At 37.8% G+C, this 25,034-nt stretch overlaps 1 protein-coding gene across 3 annotated transcripts in view; it reads right to left on the bottom strand.

Moving 5' to 3' along the window:
• Positions 1 to 12,795: 12,795 nt before the first annotated feature.
• Positions 12,796 to 25,034, bottom strand: part of ambra1a (autophagy/beclin-1 regulator 1a) — a 120,725-nt gene continuing 108,486 nt past the window's right edge. For all 3 annotated transcript variants that reach the window (XM_079810852.1, XM_079810853.1, XM_079810854.1), the window contains 2 exons: positions 16,802 to 16,918; positions 12,796 to 15,525 (listed from right to left, as the gene is read on the bottom strand). In XM_079810852.1, coding sequence (XP_079666978.1) covers positions 14,948 to 15,525; positions 16,802 to 16,918 — 695 coding nt within the window. In that variant the 3' untranslated portion in view covers positions 12,796 to 14,947. The remainder of the gene's footprint in view (positions 15,526 to 16,801; positions 16,919 to 25,034) is intronic.

Raw genomic sequence — 25,034 nt, 5'->3', positions numbered from 1 at the left:
TGCTGGGAGACCAGCTAAGAATAGCAAACCAGCACAGGCTGCTTTTAGCTGGTTTCTTTTTCAGCAGATCTAAAAGATCAAGCCAATACATTTTACCTCTGTCTACGCAGCTTGTTCTTCTGTTTAATTAAGTTAACTTTAATTTCACTTGAATTTAATTACATTTGATTCATTATAGTCAAGGCCATAAAGAAGACATTGCAGAAGCGTACGGAGTTTCACTGTGAAGTCTGTGTAATATTCTCTCATGCAAGCAGACCACAGGGCAGGGAATAAGATCTGAGGGAGCTGTTAATGAGGTGAGGCAGACCAGCACTTCTGTGTGGACATGACGAGATGTCTCAACTAAATCACTGTGTGTATATAGTAACAGTACGCTCTGGTCTCTCATTAGTTCAGTATGAATAATGAGCTTGATGATCTGAGGTACAGCAGGAGACGGAGAGAGGGAGAGAGGGAGAGAGGGAGAGAGAGACAGACACACATCACTGAACTTAAGAATAATTGCAAATATCAAAGTACAAATGCTTTAAAACTAAAACTACTAAAACTAAAAGGCTTACTGCTGAGACATTATAGTTATTTGACAACTCTTTATTTTGTCATATTCTTTAGTTTGTTTCATACGCCGTTTAGTGAATTGCCCCCATTTAGGGAACAACCACAACAGCAACAACAACAATTGGGTAGAATAAGACTATAATGAAAGCTGACTCATGCTGCTGTTCGCCATGAGAAACCAGTTCCAGTCAGGAATAGACATAAGTTCTCTAACAAGTCAAATGATAGGCTCGTTAAGCTCATACATCACAGACACACATAACAAATTCTGTTTCACCTCACTTGGTCACCCACTGCTTTCAAATGAGATATATCACTGCCGCCGCGTTCCCGTTCAGCCTACATCAGTTCAGTTCTGCTTTGTTAACTTCAGAACTGCTGTGCTGCTGAGTCTAGATTACATGAGCACCACGATGAGTTTGGCACTGAATTCATTGTTAATGGTGTGTTTCCTGCGTACGTTCTATAGAATTATTGGGGCTTCAGGCCCACCTGAGGCAGACTCTGCTTCAATAAAACAATTGATAAAGTTCACAAATAAAACTGATTTGCAATAGCTAACTGAATTGCTGACAAAGCAAATGGCTTTTCCCCTCAGTTTTCTTTCTGGCTTTTTCTGTTGATGTTTATCAAGGTTATAAAAGCTCTACAAAGTACCCCTATAAATTAACTTTATGTGGTTGATCTAAAGCAAAACCGTAAACTGAAAGTCACTACAGACTAAAAAATGCTATGAGCTCCATTAGTTTTTGATTACGAGAGAGTTGTATTATGCCTGACACTGAGGGAATATTGGTTTGGAGAAACGGATTTGATTCAATATACACCTCTCTCTCTCACAGTCTCATTGGACTAAATCGGATTAATTGAGAATCTGCTTTGAAGTGACAGGGTAACGGTGACATTTTAGTTTAGGGTCCAATTCTCTCTGTTGAATTGCATGGATATTACTTGGGTGTTTATTAGTACTTATAAAGCCCATATTAATGCCTTATTCTGCGTGACCTTATTCTACATTCCTAATCTTACCCAATTCCAATTTTCAAAAGGAAGATATATATACGCGTGACGAGGATGGAAACAGGTGCGATATATACGTTTATTCTGACTAAACGTAACTGTGTATTTTTTTTATGCTATTTTCATATTTTTATTCTTAGAATTTGTATTACTATGTTCTTGTTGTGTTTGAATTGTATATGTGCACTGGAAGCTTCAGCACCAAGAAAAAATTCCTTGTGTGTGTAAGCACACTTGGCAATAAAGCTCTTTCTTCTGATATATATCAGACCTGTTCTGGAAAGATGTACAAAGGAGTAGGCTACTTGCCTCAACTGCAAGAGCGGCAAAAATGGTCTGCTCCATGTTGTGGTTTTGGTTGATGATTCAGCACCACGTAATTCATGGATAACTGGAAAAGTGATTCAAAGATTTCCAGATGGACTTATTACACACATCACATTGACTTCACATATTTCACACCTCACACTGATGGTAAATGCACTCTCTGCTGACACTGTGTTAGGGACTTTACAAGGACTCAGTACTGGAGAATGATGTATTGTAAATGTACAAACATTTATGATTGATGTAAAGATTTTTTCGGACATAAAAAAAGGTGCCTCACAGCAAAAACACGTTCTGTCTGATCGGGGTTAGAATGACGTTTTTCTACTAATCATTTAAACGTAGCAACTACCGTACTAACTATTAATAAGGAGTTTATTGAGGCAAGTTGTAGTTGTAGTTTATAATTAGTTAATAGTGAGAATTGGACCCTACTCTAAAGTGTGACCAGAATAACTATTTGTTTATGACCCTTTATACACTCTAAAAAATGCTGGGTTAAAAATAACCCAAGTTGGGTTGAATATGGACTAACCCAGCAATTGGGTTGTTTTAACCCAGCGGTTGGGTTAAATGTTTGCTTAAAACAAACCAATCGATGGGTTAAAACAACCCAATTGCTGGGTTAGTCCATTTTCAACCCAACTTGGGTTACTTTTAACCCAGCATTTTTTAGAGTGTACCACACCTCTTTACTTGGGAAAGAGAGATAGAGAATATTCTCTGCTTGTCTTCCGTTTTTATGTTTTTTTTTTATGAAAATGAATGAATGAATAAACCAAACTCAGATGACTTACACACCCCCAGGACTACGTTCTCCTCCCTCTCAACCCAAACATAATAGCTAGCGAGTCAATTTAGTAAAACTAAAAACTTTTCATATGCAAATGCCATAAGTCTGAAGATGACAGTGTTATCAGAAAATATTTCCAGACTTCAACCTCCAATTAGTTTCGCCATGGATCTGCCTGCAGTTTGCATACTATGAGAATGAGCTGTCCTTCCTGCTTTTGGAATATTAACATAACACGCATTCATGCATGCACACACTTGTGTTCTCATTTGAATATTGCAGTGAAAGATCAGCATCACATACAGCCACAGACTTCTACATTTCACCCTCTTCTGCTTCTCTCTATTCTCTCCCTCCCCTTTTTATATTTCCACCCATTTAAGTTATTATATAACACTCTCAGGGGCTCTAAGTGCAGTGTGTTCTCTCTGTTTAAGAGGTGTATGTTTGTATTAGGATCATTATTCACCACTGAAAGACAGAAAGGTACCAGAGCAAGTGATTAGATGTGTGAGAGAAAGAGGAGTGTGAGTGTGTGTGTGTGTGTGTGTGAGAGAGAAAGAGATAAATAATTAAACTAATCAAAAACAAAGCATTTGTATCTAAATGGAAAGTTAAGCTAATGTAATGCAATGATGAGCATCCGTTTTCCGATGAACAAGAACACAGTTTAGTGTCTGAGAAGGACATGCAAAACATCCTTTCAGCTGCTTTATAGCAATAACTTCCTGGCAGCAAAAAACAACCAAAATTGTTTTTAAAAGCCATAAAGCTGAAATTGTGACCGCTTTCATACTCTTCAGTTGAGCATATAACATTCCAGTTCTGTAGGAGAAGATACAATTATGCAAATATACACTCTTAAAAAAAGTGCTTTGGATGACAAACAGTCCTCGCTGGAACCATTACCACTCGGAGAACCCAACGCAAATACGGTTCTTCACAGCTCTCAGGGGTTCTTGGCATCACAAACACAGTTCTTAGCCACTTCAAAGGGTGAACAACAACAAAAAAAGATAGAACTGTTTCTTTGATCAAGTACAACATCGGGTAAGTGGAACTGTTATTTTTCGTTAACTTTCCCTTTGACTCAGGGGCGTAAATCACGGGGGGGACGGGGGGGACAGGACCCCCCCAATCTGAGGGCTGTCCCCCCCTAAAAACCATGCTGAGTGTTGTAAATAATATAATGATATATACTTAAAATAAATGTGTAAGTAGTAAAACAATACAAAAGCAAACGGGACAAAAAATGCGTTTAAGTTTAGAAACATTTTGAGTCCCCCCTCCCCCTTGCCCCACAGTGGTTTGATCCACCGCGCAACTCAACTAACGTTACCCATAGAACGTAAAAAAACTACCACCACAAGTTTGGGGAGAGAGCAAAGCTCTTCAGACAGCAGTTGTGAAACTCCAGTAAGCTGTCAATGCTATTTTATTCACTTTAAACATCAGATGAATTGACTCTTTTCTCTTTAATACAGATTAGGCAAAACACTGTTAGCATCACTTGCCCACCGCGGCACTGCCCCGGGCCACCGTTGTTTTCATTTTTATAGTAATAAAATAATTTTGTTTAGTTAGAGAACAGACACAACAATTAAAAACTGAACGTGTCTGCTCAATACAGCACGAGCCGAACGAGAGCTGACAGACAAGATGATCGCGGAAGTTTTGGTTTCAAAGCGAAATGTAAAAGTGCCTATTTAAGGGAATGTGTCATTGTACTGTTTTCTTGCTGTGTTTTTCATTAAGAATAATAGGCTAATGAACCCATAATTCAAGCAACCCGCCCTCGAATTGGCGCTAATTCTAAATCTAAAGTAGCCTATATGCGCACGGCGCTCTGTCAGATCTGTGTTGGGTTTTGCTCACTATGATAATAAGTGCCAGATCAGAGGGCTTGCTGCAGTTGAATATCTAAAGATCCGAATATCATAGTATAAAATGCTATGTGGAGGATGCAAGATAATTTTATATAATATGACTGTGTGGTGAACCTACTCATATTTAAACAACTATTGCTTTGTGTTGTTGGTCAGATAAAATGACAGAGAAAAGAAAAACGGACATTAGATAATTTTTCAGTGCACCAAAACGCCAAATAAGCACAAATTGTTTTATATATATATATATATATATATATATATATTTTTTTTTTTTTTTTTTTTTTGTGTGTGTGGTACACATATCCTTACAAGTACGATTTTGGCTGTATTATTTGTGTCCCCTTCAAAAATTGCTCTTGAGAAATTTCATGTTTATCGTCCCCCCCTACTGTTAGATAAAATTTACGCCCCTGCTTTGACTATATTCAATTTGACATATTTCCCTGGTTATGTTCAATAATGTGACACATGAAATAATAACAATAAGATTAATAATATAATAATAACATAATATATCGTTATTTATTTGAAAAAGTCATGGGTTTTCTTAATCATTTCAAATTAAGTTGGAAGCGCCTATTATGGTGTATTTTAATGTGGTTTACAGTCTTACAGTTACACCAGTTGCTTTAATGGGATAGATACAAAAATAAACATTCTGTTATCATATCCTCACCATCATGTTGGAAGATTTTGATGAATGACTTCAACTGATAATAAAAACAATTCTGACATTATTATTCAGCAAGGACACATTTCTCAAAATACTTTTATGTTCTACAAAAGACGGAAAGTCATACAGGTGTGGAACGACATGAGGGAAATAATGACAGCATTTTCCCTTTTTTGGTGAACTATCCCTTTAAGAATGTCACTGTAAAGTGGGTAATTTTGTGATACTAAATACATGGACGTGAAGAATTCAGTTTAGTTCAAAATGATTTTATTAGGCAAAATTAGAGACTGTGGAATCATACGAGAGCCATGAAATTAGCAGAGCTGTGTAGCAAATGAGTAGCTGGGGAAACGGTCAATTAGGCCTCTACAATTAAGTGATCATTATATCAAACTATCTGACTGCAGAATGCCACGACTGACCAATCAGAATCAAGTATTCCAGAGCGCACAGTAATTTGCATAAATATGACACAGGCTATTCAGGTAGACCATACTACATCAGGTCTTTTACCTCTTATTTATTTTTAAGAACAAAATTCTGAGGAATTCTGTGTTAAAGGCACATGGAAAGTTGGCTATACCATCTAGATTAGATTTTTAGTTTGTCCTTTTCGGAAAAAAAATATATTTATACATTTCATGTAACCTAATCACTGCTTCATTTCAACAGCACCTCTCACTTGAAAATAAAACATATCTCTAGATGCTTGATTCTATTTATATTCAATACTACTCATATTGGTACTCACCGGCACAGAGACAATTTAAAGTTATATTTTATAGCTTTTCATAGCATTTTTTTATTACAATGTAAGTTTTTTTTGCCACCTTACTACTTTATGTAATAGATTTATATATGTTACTTTAATGCATTACAAAGCCATTAACGCACAACGAAAAGATCATGAATATTAAGAGTTAATAAAAAAAACATCCACTGTGTATGATGGCAGATAATCAGTCTATTATGATTATGAGACCAGATTATACTCTCAATTTCAGGGTTATGTGTCCTGTTAAGTAATACAGCCAAAATGTATCAATAGACCATGAGCAAATGCTGTATGGATATTTCCTGTACAGTCTCAGTGGCTTTATTAGCTGGGGGATGTACAGCAAACTGACAGCAGCAGAGAAGCAAAGGAAAATGATTGCTTTAGAAAAAACTGTCCGCAAACACACACATCATTCCAGGGAGAAAAAACCCAAACAAATACATGTATAACATGTGATAGCAATGTAATTGCATACAGTACAAAATGGCTGCACACTGTGCCAAGGGGTTTTTAGCAATAGTAAATGGTCCGGATCATTAGCAGCATGTTTTGCTGTAGTCATCCCCATTAACCTCAGCCCACTCTGTTTATCTGCCACATTATACAATTAAGGGGGGCTTTGCATAACAGTCTTTCTCTCTCAGAAAACACCCATCATTAAATCTCATCTCTCACAAAGCCTAACTGTGCATGTGTGCACTTGAGCACTTTGAAAAATGCCACCACCACACACACAGAGAGACACACACCAGTGCCCACTTACGCTGCGATGCAGCTCTCTGAAAGCCTCTGTGTGGAGCACTTTATGCAACAGCAGTTCTGGAGAGCGAGAACAGAGTTAGTGTAGGTGATGATAATGCTCAGCAGGGCATGTAATCATGTCAGTATCAGTGCTTTGTATCTACACAAAAAATGACTGAGATCAGCTTTATAGGGAGGACTCTGATCACTCGTGGTCTGAAATGCTGTGCTTGCTGTTGTCAACCTCACAGGTTAACATGCAGTGAGTTATGATTTCCTGCAATCCCGGCCCTCTTTACTCATTCACAGCATCAATACTGATATACGAGACGACGAGATTCACGAGAAAAGCAGAGAGTCAGCTGAAAGTTGAAAATAAGACACACTAGGCTAATGGCGAACAAATTTCCTGCAAAATTTCTCAGAGCCTTTAGGGAAACGTGTATAATCGCTTTCTCAATATTAACAGTGAATGTTGCGGCGGCTTCCAGCCCCTCAGGAACGTTCTGTCATAGCTCAGTCTGGGGAACAGGAATTGGCATCATTTAACATGGCAGCAATGGATTTCTCAGTCCTGCATTAAAACTCTTGATATTTGTCAGGATGACACTGATTAGAGGACCAAAGTGTTTCTATCAAGGAGGACTATAATATCTGAAGAAAGCTATTCCAAAAGCAATTGCTTTGCTATATATATAGCTAGAGAGAGCGAGGGAGAGGGAGGGAGGGAGGGAGGGAGGGAGAGAGAGAGAGAGAGAGAGAGAGAGAGAGAGAGAGAGAGAGAGAGAGAGAGAGAGAGAGAGAGAGAGAGAGAGAGAGATTTAATGTTTTTGAAGTCTCTTCTACTCACCCAAGGTTGTATATTTTGGTCAAAACAGTAAAAACAGTAATATTGTGAAATATGAATAATATTACAATTTAAAAATGAACTTTTTTATATACATTTTTACTATATTTTAAAATGTAATGTATCCCAGTGATCAAAGTGATTTTTCAGAATAGTAAGATCAGAAGAACAGCATTGATTTGAAACATACATATTTTGTAACATTATTTTCTTTTAAAATGTCTGTCTTTTTATCTACACATAAATATAATAAAAATATATAAATATAATATTTATTTTTTACTAGTGGGTGCAGGACACTAGTTCATTAATGTAAGTGAGGATAGCAAAATAAAGCAAACTGTGTCATATTATACCCAAAACATCCTTCATACTGTGGACTACCAGTAAAACTGATAAAAACTTGGGACAAAATTATTCAGACACTTTGACCTGACCATGTTTTGCTTAAGTATTTTTTCTTTAATTGCTAATGCGACCTTTTACACCACAGACTGAACAAAGTGAAGCATTGCTTGGTATTGGTTGACCTAAATTGGTATTATCTAATTGTGTACTTATGCTGCCTTCACGTGCTATCGGAAATGTCCTAATTCCCACTTTAGAAGTCGTGATTACGAGCTTGTTGCATTCAAGTGCTTTGTTGTCGGAGTGAACAGGAATCATGGTGGACACCAGGTTATTCTTGCCTATTTATTGGGAAAGTCTTATTAAAACCATCATCATTTGTAGTCTCCATGCACCGACAACCATAAATATTCCACATAGTCCGCTTTCTGCTGATTCTGTAATTTCAGTCAAATGCAGGCTATTTTCGCTGTGTACCAAACATACAATACACTTCATATGATTACTCACATGTAAATATGTACTACGTTAATGTCAAGACAAGACGACCAAGCTGTTTTGGACCTGCCACAGCAGTCCAGTTCTCCCCGCCACCATGTTTAAAGCTTATGATACGCCCATCTCGGGAATTGGGGTATCAAAATTATTTCCGAACTTCCCAGTGGTAAACACGACATCAGAGGGCGTTCATGTGCCATTTTTACCTAGGAAACTCGTATTTACGATAATTCCGATAGCACGTGAAGGCAGCATAAAAGCAGCACTAGGTAACTTTTCAACCATTATAATATATTTTCAAACCTCTTGTGATGATACATCGACTTACAATAGGTTGAATGACACGTCTGCCATAGCCTGACGGGGTCTGTATCGTTTTTAATCTTACTTTTAAACTTCGGGTTTCGGGTAGTAACCCGAGAAAAAAAAGAACTACAAAATTCGACTGCTTTACGGCATATACATCACTTCCACCACCACCCCCACTTCCTTAAATTCGGACGTGCGAGCCCAACTATCATTTGTTTGCCGAATGTTATAGTCATGGCCGAAGCAGCACAGAAAAATAAGAAAGCAAAGGTTTTGTCGGAGGAAAGCAAAAAGAGGAAACGAGAAAGTGATCGGATTAAAGGCAGGACGAGGATCAACATTGGGCCAGCGTTTGCTCGTTGGCGTGAGCTGAAGGAGGAGGGGCTACATTCTATCAAGTAAATATGTAAGACGTACAAAATCATATTTTAGGATACCTAACATGCCTGTGATATTGGTTTATTTATCTTGCCTCAAGCTATAATGCAAATCGATTTTTCAAATTTGCAGATTCATCTATGGTAGCTTGATATTATAATATTGACGATATATGGTTATTACCTACCACTCAAATATTGAATTGAAGTATCATATAGATTCTGTAAAACGGTAACCAATAGACTAGGCTACTATAATGACGCTGGCTTGTAAACGTGAGCATCGCGATCATTTGGCGTTTGAAAAAAAATAAAACCCATGAAATTATATTCATATGACATGCTGAAACATATGCCACTGTAACGTTACCTGGGATGAAGACATTTCACACGCGACGCAAGCAGAACACCTGCATGTGAACTCCTGCAGTGTTCAGGGCTATCATAGTTGTCATGTCAATAAATGCACGTGCGATGCATCCACTGATGTAGAATGACAGTTTACGACAATAGAGGACAATACTGTTTCACAACTGTAGGGGGACCACGAGAGCAAAACCTACCTAGTGCTGCTTTAAAGCCGCACTAGGTAACTTTTGCTCTCGGGCTCCCCCTACAGTTGTGAAACAGTATTGTCCTCTACTACTGTCGTAAACTGTCATCCTACATCAGTGGATGCATCGCACGTGCATTTGTTGACATGACAACTATGATAGCCCTGAACACTGCAGGAGTTCACATGCAGGTGTTCTGCTTGCGTCGCGTGTGAAATGTCTTCATCCCAGGTACAGTGGCATATGTTTCAGCATGTCATATGAATACAATTTCATGGGTTTTATTTTTTTCAAACGCCAAATGATCGCGATGCTCACGTTTACAAGCCAGCGTCATTATAGTAGCCTAGTCTATTGGTTCCCGTTTTACAGAATCTATATGATACTTCAATTCAATGTTTGAGTGATGGGTAATAACCATATATCGTCAATATTATAATATCAAGCTACCATAGATGAATCTGCAAATTCGAAAAATCGATTTGCATTATAGCTTGAGGCAAGACAAATAAACAAATATCACAGACATGTTAGGTATCCTAAAATATGATTTTGTACGTCTTACGTATTTACTTGCAAGAATGTAGCCCCTCCTCCTTCAGCTCACGCCAATAAGCAAACGCTGGCCCAATGTTGATCCTCCTGCCTTTAATCCGATCACTTTCTCGTTTTCTCTTTTTGCTTTTCTCAGACAAAACCTTTGCTTTCTTATTTTTCTGTGCTGCTTCGGCCATGACTATAACATTCGGCAAACAAATGATTTGCGAGCGATTTTTTTCACGCACGTCCGAATTTAAGGAAGTGGGGGTGGTGGTGGAAGTGACGTATATGCCGTAAAGCAGTCTAATTTTGTAGTTCTTTTTGTTCTCGGGTTACTACCCGAAACCCGAAGTTTAAAAGTACGATTAAAAACGATACAGACCCCGTCAGGCTATGGCAGACGTGTCATTCAACCTATTGTAAGTCGATGTATCATCACAAGAGTTTTGAAAATATATTATGAAGGTTGAAAAGTTACCTAGTGCTGCTTTAAAGGGTTACTTCAGTGATTTAGCATTAACCTTTATATCAGTCGAAACCCGGTAGTATATTCGAATTATGGTACTTTCCCCCCTCATATCCCCCTGAGACGAGAGAATTATGCATTTTATTTCTGGAAAAAAAATCGCCATTTTGCGTCATCTGAGGATTTTTTGGCCAGAGACTACAGCCAGTAGAAGGAGCTGTTCCGCATGTTTTCAACCCTGCCCACAGGGGAGAAAAGTGTGTGTTTCAACTTTTCAATGAATTCCTATGAAAGTTTAGCTTCCTTATGCGATCAGAAAACGCGCCAGACTGGACACGCTCCGAGAATGACAGCCGCGCTTACCTCAGCTCTGCTCAGCTCTTCCTTCGCTCTTGTGATAAATTAAATCTGACTCACACTTTATTGAAAAGACACGTACAGTTTTTAATTATAGTATCTATTTTATAGTCTTTATTACCATGAAAATCAAAACGACGGTGGGGTGGAGCTGCGGTGGGCAAGAGGAGTAACCTGTAACCCGTGGCTTGGGAGTGGCCTCGTTGGACAGCGAAGCAAGTGCATTCTGGGAGTTGTTGTCTTTCATCCACATGAGACAAAAATACATTTTCTGTCTTTTCTCAGTCTAGAAGACACCAAATTCAAAAATAATTTCACATTTCTACAACATAAATGACCCAGTTTAAATACACATCATCTTCAGAGCGCCTTTAAATTTAACAGCTGACAGCCGATTGGTTGATTGTAATCCATTACATACCTTTCTATCAAAGTTATCTTGACATTATCAATATGAATTTGTTCCGACACAGTTTAACTCTCAGTTCTTTTCATATTTTATTACCATTTTCTAAACTATAGCGAATAAACTGTGATAATGTGAGAAAATGTTGAAGGTGTCTGAATAAATTTTGTTTTGACTGTATAAACATTTAGTCTGAATACAAAGCTGCTAGTGAAAGGTTATCATGGATGGATAAATATGCTTTTTGGCACCAGAATGGTGTAGTTACAGCATCAACCTGGACCTTCTGGTATGTATGCAGCAGAATGCTATGGCAACTCTCTCCTCTCTTTTGATGAGCCCTCTGCTGTCTTGAATCTATAACAACAATTAGCCACCACAGTTTTAGTTGAATGGAGCCCAAAGCACAGAATGTTCTTACATTGCTTGTTGCCCCTAGCATCAAATTACCTAGTTTGGCAGATGCTTTCATACATGCCTGCATGTTGTTTCAAGTTGTATTTCATACCATGAGACTGATGTTTGGAACAGTTAGGTCACCTTGAGGTCCTCATTACAGGGCTGCTCCTCAGAATAGAGACTATTTTTTGTTGTATTTTTTAAGCTTCCCTTGAGATCCCAGAGATTTATAAGGACTGAAAAAACAGCTGTAGAGGACCAAGCCACTCTTCCTGATGCTCCCTCCCTGAAATATGTGACTCTCGCTGCAGCTTCACACATTTCATTTCTATTCACCATATCTCTCTGAACCATTTTCGCTGAGAAGATTAACAATTAACAATCTTGAATTACATCATTGCACCTTCAGAATCCTAGCAAATGTCTGAAGAAGCACTGCAGATTTTAATATTAACTGACAAATAATTTTTACGAGTCTTTTTATTCAAATGGACTCTCAGAGCCAGTGTTAACCTCTCCATCGTAGCACAGTGAACACTATCTCTGCTTCGTATTATTCAGAGTTCTGGAATCATCTGAATATAATCTACTTATGTGAGAGGCATGGTCCTAAAGCAGTCAGCACTGATCTGAAGTCAGCTCAGGAGCAACAAGGCTAATGTGGAGCTAAGTGTCTGAATGAAAAGGCTTATATAATAAATGAAGTACAGTGGATCTAATAACATTGCATGAGACTTTAGTTCAAAGAATCAATAGGTGCAGCAAAAGATCAGTCAGAACAGTAGGGGCATATGGGACATCTCTCAACCCCGTCATCTGCAACAAAAAGGGCCATAATAAAAAAACCAAGATGAGCATTTTAATCCTCATAGCTGTTAACACACAAACAAACATTAACGCGGTATGTTTGTCATAATTTTTATTCAGTTTAAATCACATACAGGATTGTTTCCCATTATGCAAATCAATGTTTTACCGCATTTTTTTTCTTTTAAAAGAAAAACATTTAATAACTGTTTTCTAAAAAGCAAACAAAAGAGGACAGTAAAATAGTCACTTTTAATGTGAAGTACGTACTCCTTCAGAAAAGCTGCTGCTGTAATTCTACATTGTCTTACACTTCACGTTCAGAAAAAGCACTAAAAGAGTTTTTTGTTTGTTTGTTTGTTTTTTACGGTAGGAGGCCAGTGAGCTGAGCTCTAAAGCAGAGGTTACACTGTTTACCAAAGTAGCAGGTTGATTCAGGAGACACGGCCAGACATAAATTTTCAGGATAAAGTGGTTTGCCAAAAGAAGCAGAGAGAGCCTCTCCATATTAATGCGGAGCATAATGCATTAGCCTGTGAACAAGAAAAATCTCACATAAACATTCATCCAAACTTCTGCCTTAACTATGCAGCACTGTAGCACTGTGTGTACCAGACCAATGGCCAGCATTTCGACACTGAGAAACCAACACGATCACATGAGAATTCGTATCAATAGACACTCCTTAAGGTCACATATCAACATAAGGTACACTTAAGCACATTGACATTACGATTGGTGGTTATTTAGTGGTTTGTCAATAAGCTGATGTCAAAATGTGCTTCAAATTCTTAAATTCGAAAGGCATTACAGCAGAGCCAGGGGCACACTTTGAGGTTCAATGGACAAGCTCTCTGAACACACACAGGCACGCACACGTACACACACTGGGAGAGCAGATAGAAACCAGAGTGCTACATAAGAAATAAAAGGAAAGGAAGCAACACAAATGTTGTCAGGTGCCTGCTTAACTTTCAATAGGCTTTGAAAAACTACAGTAGCTGACAGAACTGGGATAGTGTCTCTGTCACATAGACATGCCTGTCAAACTTCACCGCTCCCCTGTTGAGGCTCTGAGAGTGAGGTTTATCACATTGTGTCAAGAACCACTTTACTGTAAACAGGGAAGGGAAAACCCTTTCAAGAAGCCAAATTCATGTTTGTTTATTCAGGGCAGAGCAAGATAATTGAGAGGTTTCTGTGGTAACGATGAGTGCAAAGGAGACTGACTCGGCCACATGGAAGACGGATGAAGCTGATGATTTTATAAGGCTACAGACAGGTATCACATCTTAAAGGGATAGTTCACCCAAAAATGAAAATGTTGTCATCACTTACTCACCCCTCTTGTTGTTTCAAACCTGTATGGTTTTACGACTATTGACTTCCAATGTATGGACAAAATTTGCTCTCATTTCTTAATGTAACTTATTTTATGTTCTGCAGTCGGACAGGTTTGGAAAGAGATAAGGATGAGTAAATGATGAATTTTCCTTTTTGGGTGAACTACCCATTAATGCCAGAGAATTAACTCAAAGAAATATTATATTTTTTCTTTCTTGATTCACTTTCGTTGATCTTCTTTCCAAAAGTCTATAACAAACAACAGGAAAAACAAGGTGTGACCTTTTCAACTTTATAAAAATCCTGAACTAAAATGTACCAATCACCATCTAAAAATGGGCTTTCCTTCTACAGAAGTGACTTTACCAAATAAACCAAATAGTTCAGAATGTGACAAGGTTTTGTAACTTCAACTACAAGACTATATGAGACTATGCTTTTCTGGTCCGGGCAGTAGATTTCAATGGCATCTAAAATGTTCCATTTGAAAGAGGATGTAAAGGAACAAAACGTTCAGTTGAACTGATATTGCTCTGCAGACTCAAGACTGACTGCAAATTGACGCTCCGTCTCTCTGCCATTCACATACAAACACATACACACCTTATTCTGTATGTGGCTCTATATGTGCACACTTCATGATGGACAACAGGCAGACAGAGACCATCACTGGAAACTTCAGCACGGCTGATTGAAGCACAACATGGAATGGCCTGAATACATTGCCGAGTTTTTGCTGATCAGGAAACTACAACTGTTTCTCCGTCTTTCATTATTCACTAAATCGTGTCAGAGCAGATGCACAATATTAACGCTGATGAGAAAGGAACACAGAGTGCATATATATTTGGAAGTTTCTCAGTTTCTCTCTTCCTGGTTGTTGTCAAACACTCTCCGAACTCCACCCCTTTCACCGCCCATACTCTTCTCCATGGTAACTACCATCACTGTTGCTGTAGTTACTGTTATTCACTGGAGAAAGAGATGGTGAGGATGAGAGTAAAGATGGAGGGAGGGACGCAAAGTCTTGGAGCTCCCCCCCGTCCAAGACACCGTCTGTTTCCATGGAAGCAGAAGGTCCGTTTGTATTCCCAGCAGATGAGAAAAGAGGAGAAAACTCCTGTGAAAGGAGGGATGTATGACGTCTCTCTTGTTCTACGAGGGGTGCTAGGTCTATGTCTGTAGAGGTGCGCTGAGCTGTGTCGGTATGAAGCCCCAGTGCGTTGGTGAGGACACAGGAGTACAAACTTGCAGCTCCAGACAAAGACTCCGGGACACTAGAGGAGGGACCAGGGATAGGGCTCAAATGAGTACGGCTTTGTGCGTCCGCTCCTGTCTGGGAGCCACGGTGGATATGGTGGCTGACAATGATGTTGTTGCCAAAGCTGCCCATGGAAGCCATTGTGGTGCTCTGCTCACGCTGGACAACCGCCGTCATGCCTCCCTCAGCCATTAGCCTTCGGATACGAGAAACATACTCTGCCTGACCTGAGAGAGAGAGGGAGTGAAGGAGAACTATTGAGTTCATCAAGAAATGCCAGTGTCCAACTTGCTTTCAGGGTGTGTTGACAGTGAAATGTTTGGTGTTATTGGAAGATTTATGACTTGCCAGTGTCAGGGGAGATTTACACACATAAAATGGCTGTCAAACAGCTGTTACAGTACAGGTTTACAGCCTGGACACATGTTGTATGGGCCTAATTTAACAGGAAGGTGCAGTGCAATTAAAGCACCACAGTTGACTCTAAATTATTCATAAATTGTGTCTGCAAACTCAATTCTTTGATCCTCATCTAGTGTTTAGGCACTTTGGATCAAGTACAGTTAGAGTGGGTATGAGAGTGTGTTTCAGATGTTTGCATCAGCATCAACAATCCTTTCAAACTTTGGTTTCCTTCTTTATGGTTTAATTTCTGCACTGGTAGTTACAATTCATGCATTCATTTTCTGAATTGTGAATGGATTGCGCACTCCACAAGTGACTTGTGCTGTGCTACAATGTATAATGTACAATCTAAGGGGCTTTCACACTGGGCACCTTTGCTGCAGTCTGAATCTGAGTGTGATCGGTCTGGTTATTATAAATCCTATCGAACCTCAGTGGATTTGTGTGTTCATCATGCGGCATCACAAATGTGCACAGCACGCATGATAGAGAGCAAAATGTGGGTTGATATGTTGTTTTTCATTTATTTAGTGATATTACAGTATATGCAGCAAAGTGAACGACACTTGCATCTATGTGCGTTGCATGAAGGCAGCTTTTTTGAGGAGACATCTGATTGCGAGCCATTCATTTGCCGCTCTGATTGCACTGCGCGCTCGTATCCAATGTAAATCATCACCACTGCCATGATCCCCTACATGTGTTTCATTAAACTAATGATGTTGTCATCAGCTAAAATGCATGCGCATGTTACTTTACATCCTGTACAAGTGCAGACCAGAGCTTAAATTGCTTTCAAATTCATGCAAATCGCTCCACAGTTCTGTTGAACTGCCAGTTTGAAGGCATCATAACGTGTTAGTTACCAAGGCAAACACAACTTGGCTACCTAGGATGGCTTTTGTTTTGTTTTAAATGTCCTTTCTTTGTCCTAACCATAGACCATCCCTACAGTCAGAAGTCAATAATACTGTATGATGATTTGAATGTTGTTCAAGTGGGCCCTAAATCTAATCCTGGCTGGTTGATAACAGTTTCAGGACCAAAATCAATATCACATATTATTGTGTTTATCTGTGTGAAGTATGTGTTGGTCACCTGCGCTGGGTTCAGACAGATCTGACCCTTCATCTTCCTGAGGTCGACTGTGGGGGGGCGTCTCTGGTACCACCTCAGACCCAGAATCGTCTGGGAGAGTCTCTAAATCCAGAGAGTCTGTGGATGATAAAGAATAATCATTTCAGAATTGTATAAGTTTGAAACCCCCCATTTGCCTTTTTTGATTTTCAGCATAAAAAGAAAACAAATGGGATGAAGAAAAACAAACAAAAAGATGATAGAATCTCGCACAGGTTAATTGCAAAATGTGAGAAAATAATATTCATGCTTTTTGATTTTTGATTCTTTTTTCAGATTTTTAGGGAGAGTGGTACTATGACTAAACTAATATTGTATTATATTGTGGTTTCTTAAACCTCTGAATGATTGCAAATGTTTGCTTTTGCTTGCAATGGTGCAGAATGAAATGCCACTACAACATTTTACATATTTTATTATTACTGCTGTATTGCTTGCTTATGTTTTGCATTTCCCATCTAAATGAAAATCTATAAACAATCCAAATGTTGTGATCAGATGAGTGAGTCTAGAAATAGATTTTTGACAAATAGAAGCACACAAAAAACTAGAATAATGGAGAGGAACTCTCTTTATCTCAGTATTTTCTGAAACCTGTAGCAAAACACATCAACTATAGGAAATAAAGTAATGTGTGTGTTTATCTGTAAATATTACATTCAGTGATAAAATAACAGAAGTGACAAAATAGGAGCAAAAATGTTATTTCATAATTACTATCTCAGTCCATTAAAGCTGTTAAAGCATGAATGGGCCTGTCTTGATAAATACCTTCTGCTGTTTAAGCTTATCTCAGCTGGCAGGCTGATCTTCGAGTTTTAAAGTGTCTTATTTGATTGAATAGTCTCTCTTTTACCAAACTGCACTCATGAATCAAGGTCCCTCCCTGGACAAAAGCTCTCCAAAAATACAGAACCTGCACATCATCACCTCTGCCATCTGGACCCAACACAAACAAATTCTCTTGGATCAATGGTGACAAAAGCCAGTGGGAATCCACCATTGCCAGTCTGTCCTTGTTTGCCACAACCACATGGTTTTAACAACACACACTAAGCACAAAACACAACATTTCCATTATAAAGTATATTTAATCTGAACAAAAACGTTAATCAAACAAATTTGACATTTTTACTGTTTTTCAATATTACAGTTCAAAAGTTTGGGTTCAGACTAATACTTTTATCCAGGAACAATGCATTACATTGAAAAATGACAGTGAAGACATTTATAATGTTCCAAAAGATTTCTATTTCAAATAAATGCTTTCGAACTTTGTATTCATCAAAGAATCCTGGCAAAAACGGATCACGTTTCCACACAAAAAATTAAGCAACACAACTGTTTTGATAATAATAATAAGCAACAAATCATTATATTAGAATGATTTCTGAAGGATCATGTGACACTGAAGACTTCAGCTAGGCCATTTTAAAATATATTAAAATAGAAAGGTTATTTTAATTTGTAATAATATTTCACAATATCACTTTTTACACCATTTTTGATCAAATAAATTCAGCCTTGGCGAGACTTCTTTCAAAAACATTAAAATATCTTACAGACCCCAAAATTCTGAATGCTAGTATACCTTCTAAAGATATCATAAGGTTAGTCAGGATTATTGTATTCTATTGACAGCCATAATTTAATGGTATATTTCGCTTCAGGTTTATTCATCTAACATTACTCTAGTGATGGTAGAAAAAATATATAAATATCAGATACACAAAGAAAAGTTAGTAAAAATATAGACCAATGTTAATATAAAGGAATTTTCTGTACTGATTTTTCACAGGTGTTTTATACTTATTTTTTAAATGATGCATTTCATTGTGTCGTGTTTGAGAACTGAAAGAAATGTCTGTTAACTTAACTGAAAAGGTAATGGTCATTTTCTGCCATGGGCATTATCGTTTTTTTAATGTATTTTTTATTTTCTTACTGTGTAACATTTTACACATATTAATAATACAGTTTTTTCTTACATTATAAATGGCTCTTTATACATAGACAGGCAGTACAAGGACATTCGCTTGAAAAAAATTTGAATATTCCCTTAAAGCCAAAGAACATTAAGATCTGGCCCAACCATTCACAATGACGTCATTCAGGGGACTCACAGATCTGTCAAAGCCCTGAATGCATGACTGAGCCAATGGCAACTTGTTTGCAGTACTATTATCACATCAGCATTTTTGTTCATACACACCTAATGACCAAGCCATTATCAGTCCGCGTGAGAGAATTAAATGGCTCCGTGTGGAGCATCTCCTCATGGGGTTTGCTCTGACTGAACAATGAAAAAGTAATCTCTCTGCATTGACTACACCCACAGGTGGTTCTGTAAGGAATACATTTTGCTGTGGAGCGAAGAGAGTCGAGCTATATATTAATTATTTATCTAAAACATAACATCTGTTATGCCTCCAAAATAGTGAGTGTGTGGGTATGTTTTCAATGAGTAAGAGACAGAAAGAAAGAATCATCCCTGTCTTTAAGAAGTAATAGGAACATTCTCACATACAGCTGTTCTGTTGGCCAGTTTACAAACCGAAAACCACTTATACTGCTCAATCCTCAGACAAACAAGCTTTCAGAATCAGACAAAAATACCATCAATGTCAGAATGGAAATGTGAGGATTTGCTCTTTTGCAACCACAGTGCTTCATGTGAATGTTTTGACAGACTGTACAGTAAATCCCCTTAAAGGTGCATGAGTCACTGGATAAGACATCAACAACACTAGATATTCAAACACATGGAAATGAGATGTTTTCTATAGTAATGCATGCATATTTTGTGTGTTTAAGAAAAGGGTTGAAGGACACAGAGAAAGGAAGGAGGAGAAATTATGAAAACTCTAATGACCTTTGGCTGGTATTCTGCCTATGACAGCTGAAGCTCATTCCTCTTTAAAGCAGAGTTAAGGTGTCTAAGCGTCATGAAGGGAGATCATGAGACTGGTTACGTCTGTCTGTCTAATCTCTGACCACTGAAGAATGATAAGGTTTTGGCAGTAAGAAAGTTTTTAATGCCAAACCTGAACCTGGGCTTCACAAAAACTCAACATTTTCATTTAGTAGGATAATAATAAAGTCGTCGCTGATGTCAGTTCCAATCAAAACACATTTAACAATACAGGGCTTGGGTTGTACGCAGGTCTAGATATTTAACCTGCATCGGCAACACACTGGTGGTTCTCTCAGATTGTGTCTTTGATAATTCAAACATACACTCTAAAAAGAATCTGTACAAATAGGGCACAATGCACTGTATTAATTTAACGGAATTTCCCGTATTTTTGTTTTTACAGGTGTTTTACCTGTATTTAGATTTTTGAACTTCATTGTGTTCCATGTTAGGGTTAAAGGGGTGATTGATTGCCCCTTTTTACAAGATGTAGAATAAGTCTCTGATGCCCCCAGAGTGTGTATGTGAAGTTTTTGCTCAAAATACCACACAGACTTTTTATAGCATGTTAAAATTGTCACTTTTTGAGCAAAAATGTGCCGTTTTTGTGTGTCCACTTAAATGCAAATGAGCTGCTGCTCATGGGGCGGAGCTTCAAGAACTCCAGTTAGCAGCTCTGATAACCCCATGCAGATAGGCAATGAAACAGTTCAGCCTTTTGTGTTCAAACCGGAGTCGGACAATGATGGAGTGACAACATGTAGAATGAGACAGGACGCTCCTGAATGGTTAGTTGATGAATTTATGCAGCTGATGTGGAGCTAACTATCTTCAAGGCATTTATTAGCATATTCTGTCATGATAATCTCACCCCCTTTGTTGTGTCTTCTCGAGGGCAGGGTTTATGAAAATTTCAGGGTTAGTGATGTCACTAACCCGGGAGGAAGCTTGTGTAGTCCCAACCAGCCGTTTGTTGTAGTCCTTAAAAAGCATTTTTTGAAAACGAAAATATCTCCCAACTTTGCAGATGTTGTTTATGCTCAAACAGCAACAACACACTAACTAAAGTTTAAAAAGTGAAATCAAAATCAACCACCCCTTTAATGGAAATGTCCGTGATATTACTGAATAATGTCCAGGTAATAAGCTGCCAGTACTTTTTCTGTTATTTTACGGATTCATTTTTTTTTACAGTGTAGCGACCATCACTTATGTGAACGAGCACTGATTTGCCTCTGAATTTGGGCTTTTGTCAGCTATCTTCCCTAACTGTTGGCAGGCGGAAAATCAGGGCTAAAAATGTGGCATAAGACTGAATCTTCCCATTACAATGATCAGAGAGGATGAAACACAATAGGCATCCATACTGCACTAGAAATCTGAGAAAGGTTTGCATGCCAAAATTAAGGGGAAACACACTCCAGTCATTCACATGCTTTAATGCACAACACAACCCAGCTGACAAAATGACTTCATTTGCTTTAATGCAAAGTGCAACAATTATTTAGAGGTACATCCTCTAAATACACGTAAGTGTTTGATTCACCAGTCCTAATATGTCCCAGTGGACTTGAAACCATCTTACAATCATCACTGTGTTTATTGGCAGTTTGTATGTCCTTCGTTTTAGTCTTTTAATAAATATTTTATTCTATGTCTAAGAATATATACATCAATAAACTGAATCTTGAGGTGCTCGCTTTGTGTTTAATGAACAGCAAATCGATGCAGTTTGTTTCAATGCTCTAAAAGGGACTGCTTGTTTGGACAATTTAATTTGTCCACTCTGACTTATTCTGTTTGGATTACTTTACTAGTTTTATTTAGAGTAGTTTATTGTATTTTATTTTACTTCTCGAGGAGTCAATTTAGAAAAGTTACTATATTATTGTTACTAATAATATTAGTAGTAGTAGTAACTCAAATTGGAAGACACAGCTTTCGGTGATCACAGGTCACATGATCTCAATATGGCAGCCCCCATTTGTGATAAAACTTTTCAAAGCCACTGATATGACTGGTGTCATTTTTTTTTTTTGTAAAAATAAGTGTACATAATTTTGCTATTCATAGTTTTTGTGCTATGAATGCTATGAAAAACGTTTTTATGAGGAAAAAAGTTACTAAGTGCAACTTAGAAAATAAGAATTCATTTTTAATTCAGTATTTTTTTTAAATGTTATTCCACATCCTGCCCAATGTTGTCCTCCAAACAATGTGCAATATAAAGGTAATGAAAACAAGTTTAGTGAATGTATTTATGTAGACTATGCTATACATTGTGCAAAAATGGTTAAAATGTAAACATTACATTCTAAGCAACTGATTGCTTACTATTTTAAAGCAGACGTTCAAATGACTAAATTAACAAAAACAAAAGCACAAAAGGATCACACACTTTCTCTCATCTGAACATTGTAATTATATTACATTACTGTTACTGCTCTAATAGAAATATGATTACTTGTTTTACATGTAGAATTTAAACCTACACTTAATGTTTAAAAATAAATATTTTAGCAAAATGTATGTTTTAGCCCGAATTATTGCACTCTTGTTCTGCTGCGCTCTGTATGTTTGATGAGCATACACGCACCGGCGCACGTTCATTGACATCTGTGAAGTTTGACGGTGATTCATTTGTTGTCAGAATATGCAAAATGGAAATACTCTCTGGAATTTATAACATTCACAGATAAGGATGTAACATAACCATATATGTTATGTGCTGAAGAAAACATGCCTCAGTGTTGGGGAAAGTTACTTTTAAATGTAATGTGTTACAATATTGCGTTACTCCACAAAAAAAGTAATTAACGCAATTAGTTACTTTTTTTGGTGGAGTAATGTTACATGTTACCGATTCACACCGGGGCTGGGCTTGCTTATTTGTTTTTTAATAATAAAAATAAGTTTTATTTCTGGCGAATGTAAAGGCCCTTTCACACAAAAAGTGAGATGAATAAACCTCAGGCTGAAGGAAATGCAAAATCACGTCTGTACAGCAGAGGGCGCAGCTCAAACAAACCTTTCAACTGTGCTGCCATTCTGGAATGCAGAAGAACAAGACACGGGAGAAGAAAGTTAAACACTCTTACTTCAGCAATAAAAACAGTCAAAACAAAACAAAAAAAGGCAATTTTCCTTATTCATTTGGTTGAATTGGATCATTAAAGTTTAGAAGCAAAGACATTGGTAATAAAGAGTAAATACATAACATATATTTGTGTTAACATTTAATTACTTATTTGAAAAGGTAACTCAGGTATTTTATTGTATATTTAAAAATGTGTTACTTTACTAGTTACTTGAAAAGTAATCCGATTAGTGAAAAGTATCTCGCATTACTTATAATGTGCTACCCCCAACACATTACATTATTATTACATTACATTTATATTGCGCTTTTCTGGGTACTCAAAGCGCTTTACATTTAGAAGGGGGGAATCTCCTCAACCACCACTAATGTGCAGCATCCACCTGGACCATGCGACGGCAGCCATATTGCGCCAGAACGCCCACCACACACCGGCTGATTGGTGAAGAGGAGACAGTGATGAAGCCAATCAGTATGTGAGGATGATTAGGAGGCCATGGTGGACAGAGGCCAATGGGCAAATTTGACCAGGATGCCGGGGTTACACCCTTACTCTTTTTCCGAAAACCTGGGATTTTTAATGACCACAGAGAGTCAGGACCTCGGATTAACGTCTCATCCAAAGGACGGTGCTTATTGACATAGTGTCCCAATCACTATACTTGGAGCGTTAGGACCCACACAGACCACAGGGTGAGCACCTCTCGCTGGCCTCACTAACACCTCTACCTAGTTTTCCCAGGAGGTCTCCCATTCAGGTACCGACCAGGCTCAATCCAGCTTAGCTCAAAAGAATTAAACAGCACACGTATCTGTCAAAGCATGACAGAGCAACAGCCACAGTAAATGCTTATGCTTTTGTATATATAAATATAAAAGTATTCTCATGCCTCGGACAAATTTGCTCATGCACCTTTCCTGCAGCAGCTCACTCTGTGTCCTCTTCTATTTCTCCTCCTCCGCTAAATCTATTGTAATAAATAAAGTTCTAGGTATAGAATATAAGAGGTCCATATGAACATTACCATTGCAAAATTTATTTAGAAAGAAATTAATACTTTTATTTAGCACATCAAGACACATTAAATTGATTAAAAGTGAAAGACGTGTTAAAAGTGTCATAAAAATATTAAGGAGGACAACATTGATAATATTATAATACATATTTTAAACATCAGCATATTTTAATTATTTCTGAAGGATCATGTGATAGTAAAGACTAGAGTAATGATGCTAAAAAATTAAGCTTTGCCATCCCAGGAATAATTATATTGAATTTTTTTTTTAATCAATTAAATACTGCCTTTTGAACGGTAGTGTATAAAAAAAATTCCATTTCATCTGTATTTGCCTCCCATGTCACGTATTTTCACTCTGCTAGCCGTTATGCTTTTTTTTGATACATGTACTAGGACACTAAAGATATCAACAGCTTCAGCCTGTCAGAACAAAAGGACAGGTGCAGCAAACTCAGGTTCAGGGGGAGCGTGATCATTCGAGCATGGTCATTAGTCAGTAAACTCAATCTACTCAGAGAAATGAAGAGAGAAGAGGAGGATTCACATCTCTGAAATACAAATAAATATTCCCAACACATGAACTAGACATCTTCTAATCTAAATGAAATCCTGGAGCTTCTTTATTTCTCTGTCTGAATGCGAATGCGAGGTGGTTCATTTCAAAAAGCACATTTCAAACAAAGATTTGAAAAAATAAACAACCTGAGGATTACATTTGACAACGTTCACAACAGAAAGAGCTAGAGAACAGAGTGGGGGAGGGATTGAGAGAGAAAGCGTCTGTGCATCTTTTTTTTTGTTTCTTTGTATAACCTGAGTAAATATAACATGTTCTTTCCTCATATTCATTACATAAAATGCACAAAGAGGATGCTAATGCTAACCCTAAACTTATTCACTGGCTGCAGTTTAAAACGATACCACACTTAACCCTCGCCCACAGATCTCACTGCAGGGAGTTTGCACTGTTTGTGTGGGAAGATGGCGTTCCTTGAGGTGAGACACTCAGATGTGAACTTCTATACCCAAAAACTTTGAGTCATCAAGTTCTTGGCACCTGTAGTACCTTAGAGAGACAAAAACACACGGTTGCTGAAGGCAAAGACGCACACATTTGACCTCAGTCATACGCCACAAAACAAATATGCACAGCCATGAAACCTG

Source organism: Gobio gobio (genome assembly GCF_949357685.1).
Source record: "Gobio gobio genome assembly, chromosome: 2".
In the NCBI taxonomy this organism is placed as follows: domain Eukaryota; kingdom Metazoa; phylum Chordata; class Actinopteri; order Cypriniformes; family Gobionidae; genus Gobio; species Gobio gobio.
The sequence above is the reverse complement of the archived record's forward strand: the minus strand, read 5'-3'. Positions and strand labels throughout refer to the sequence as shown.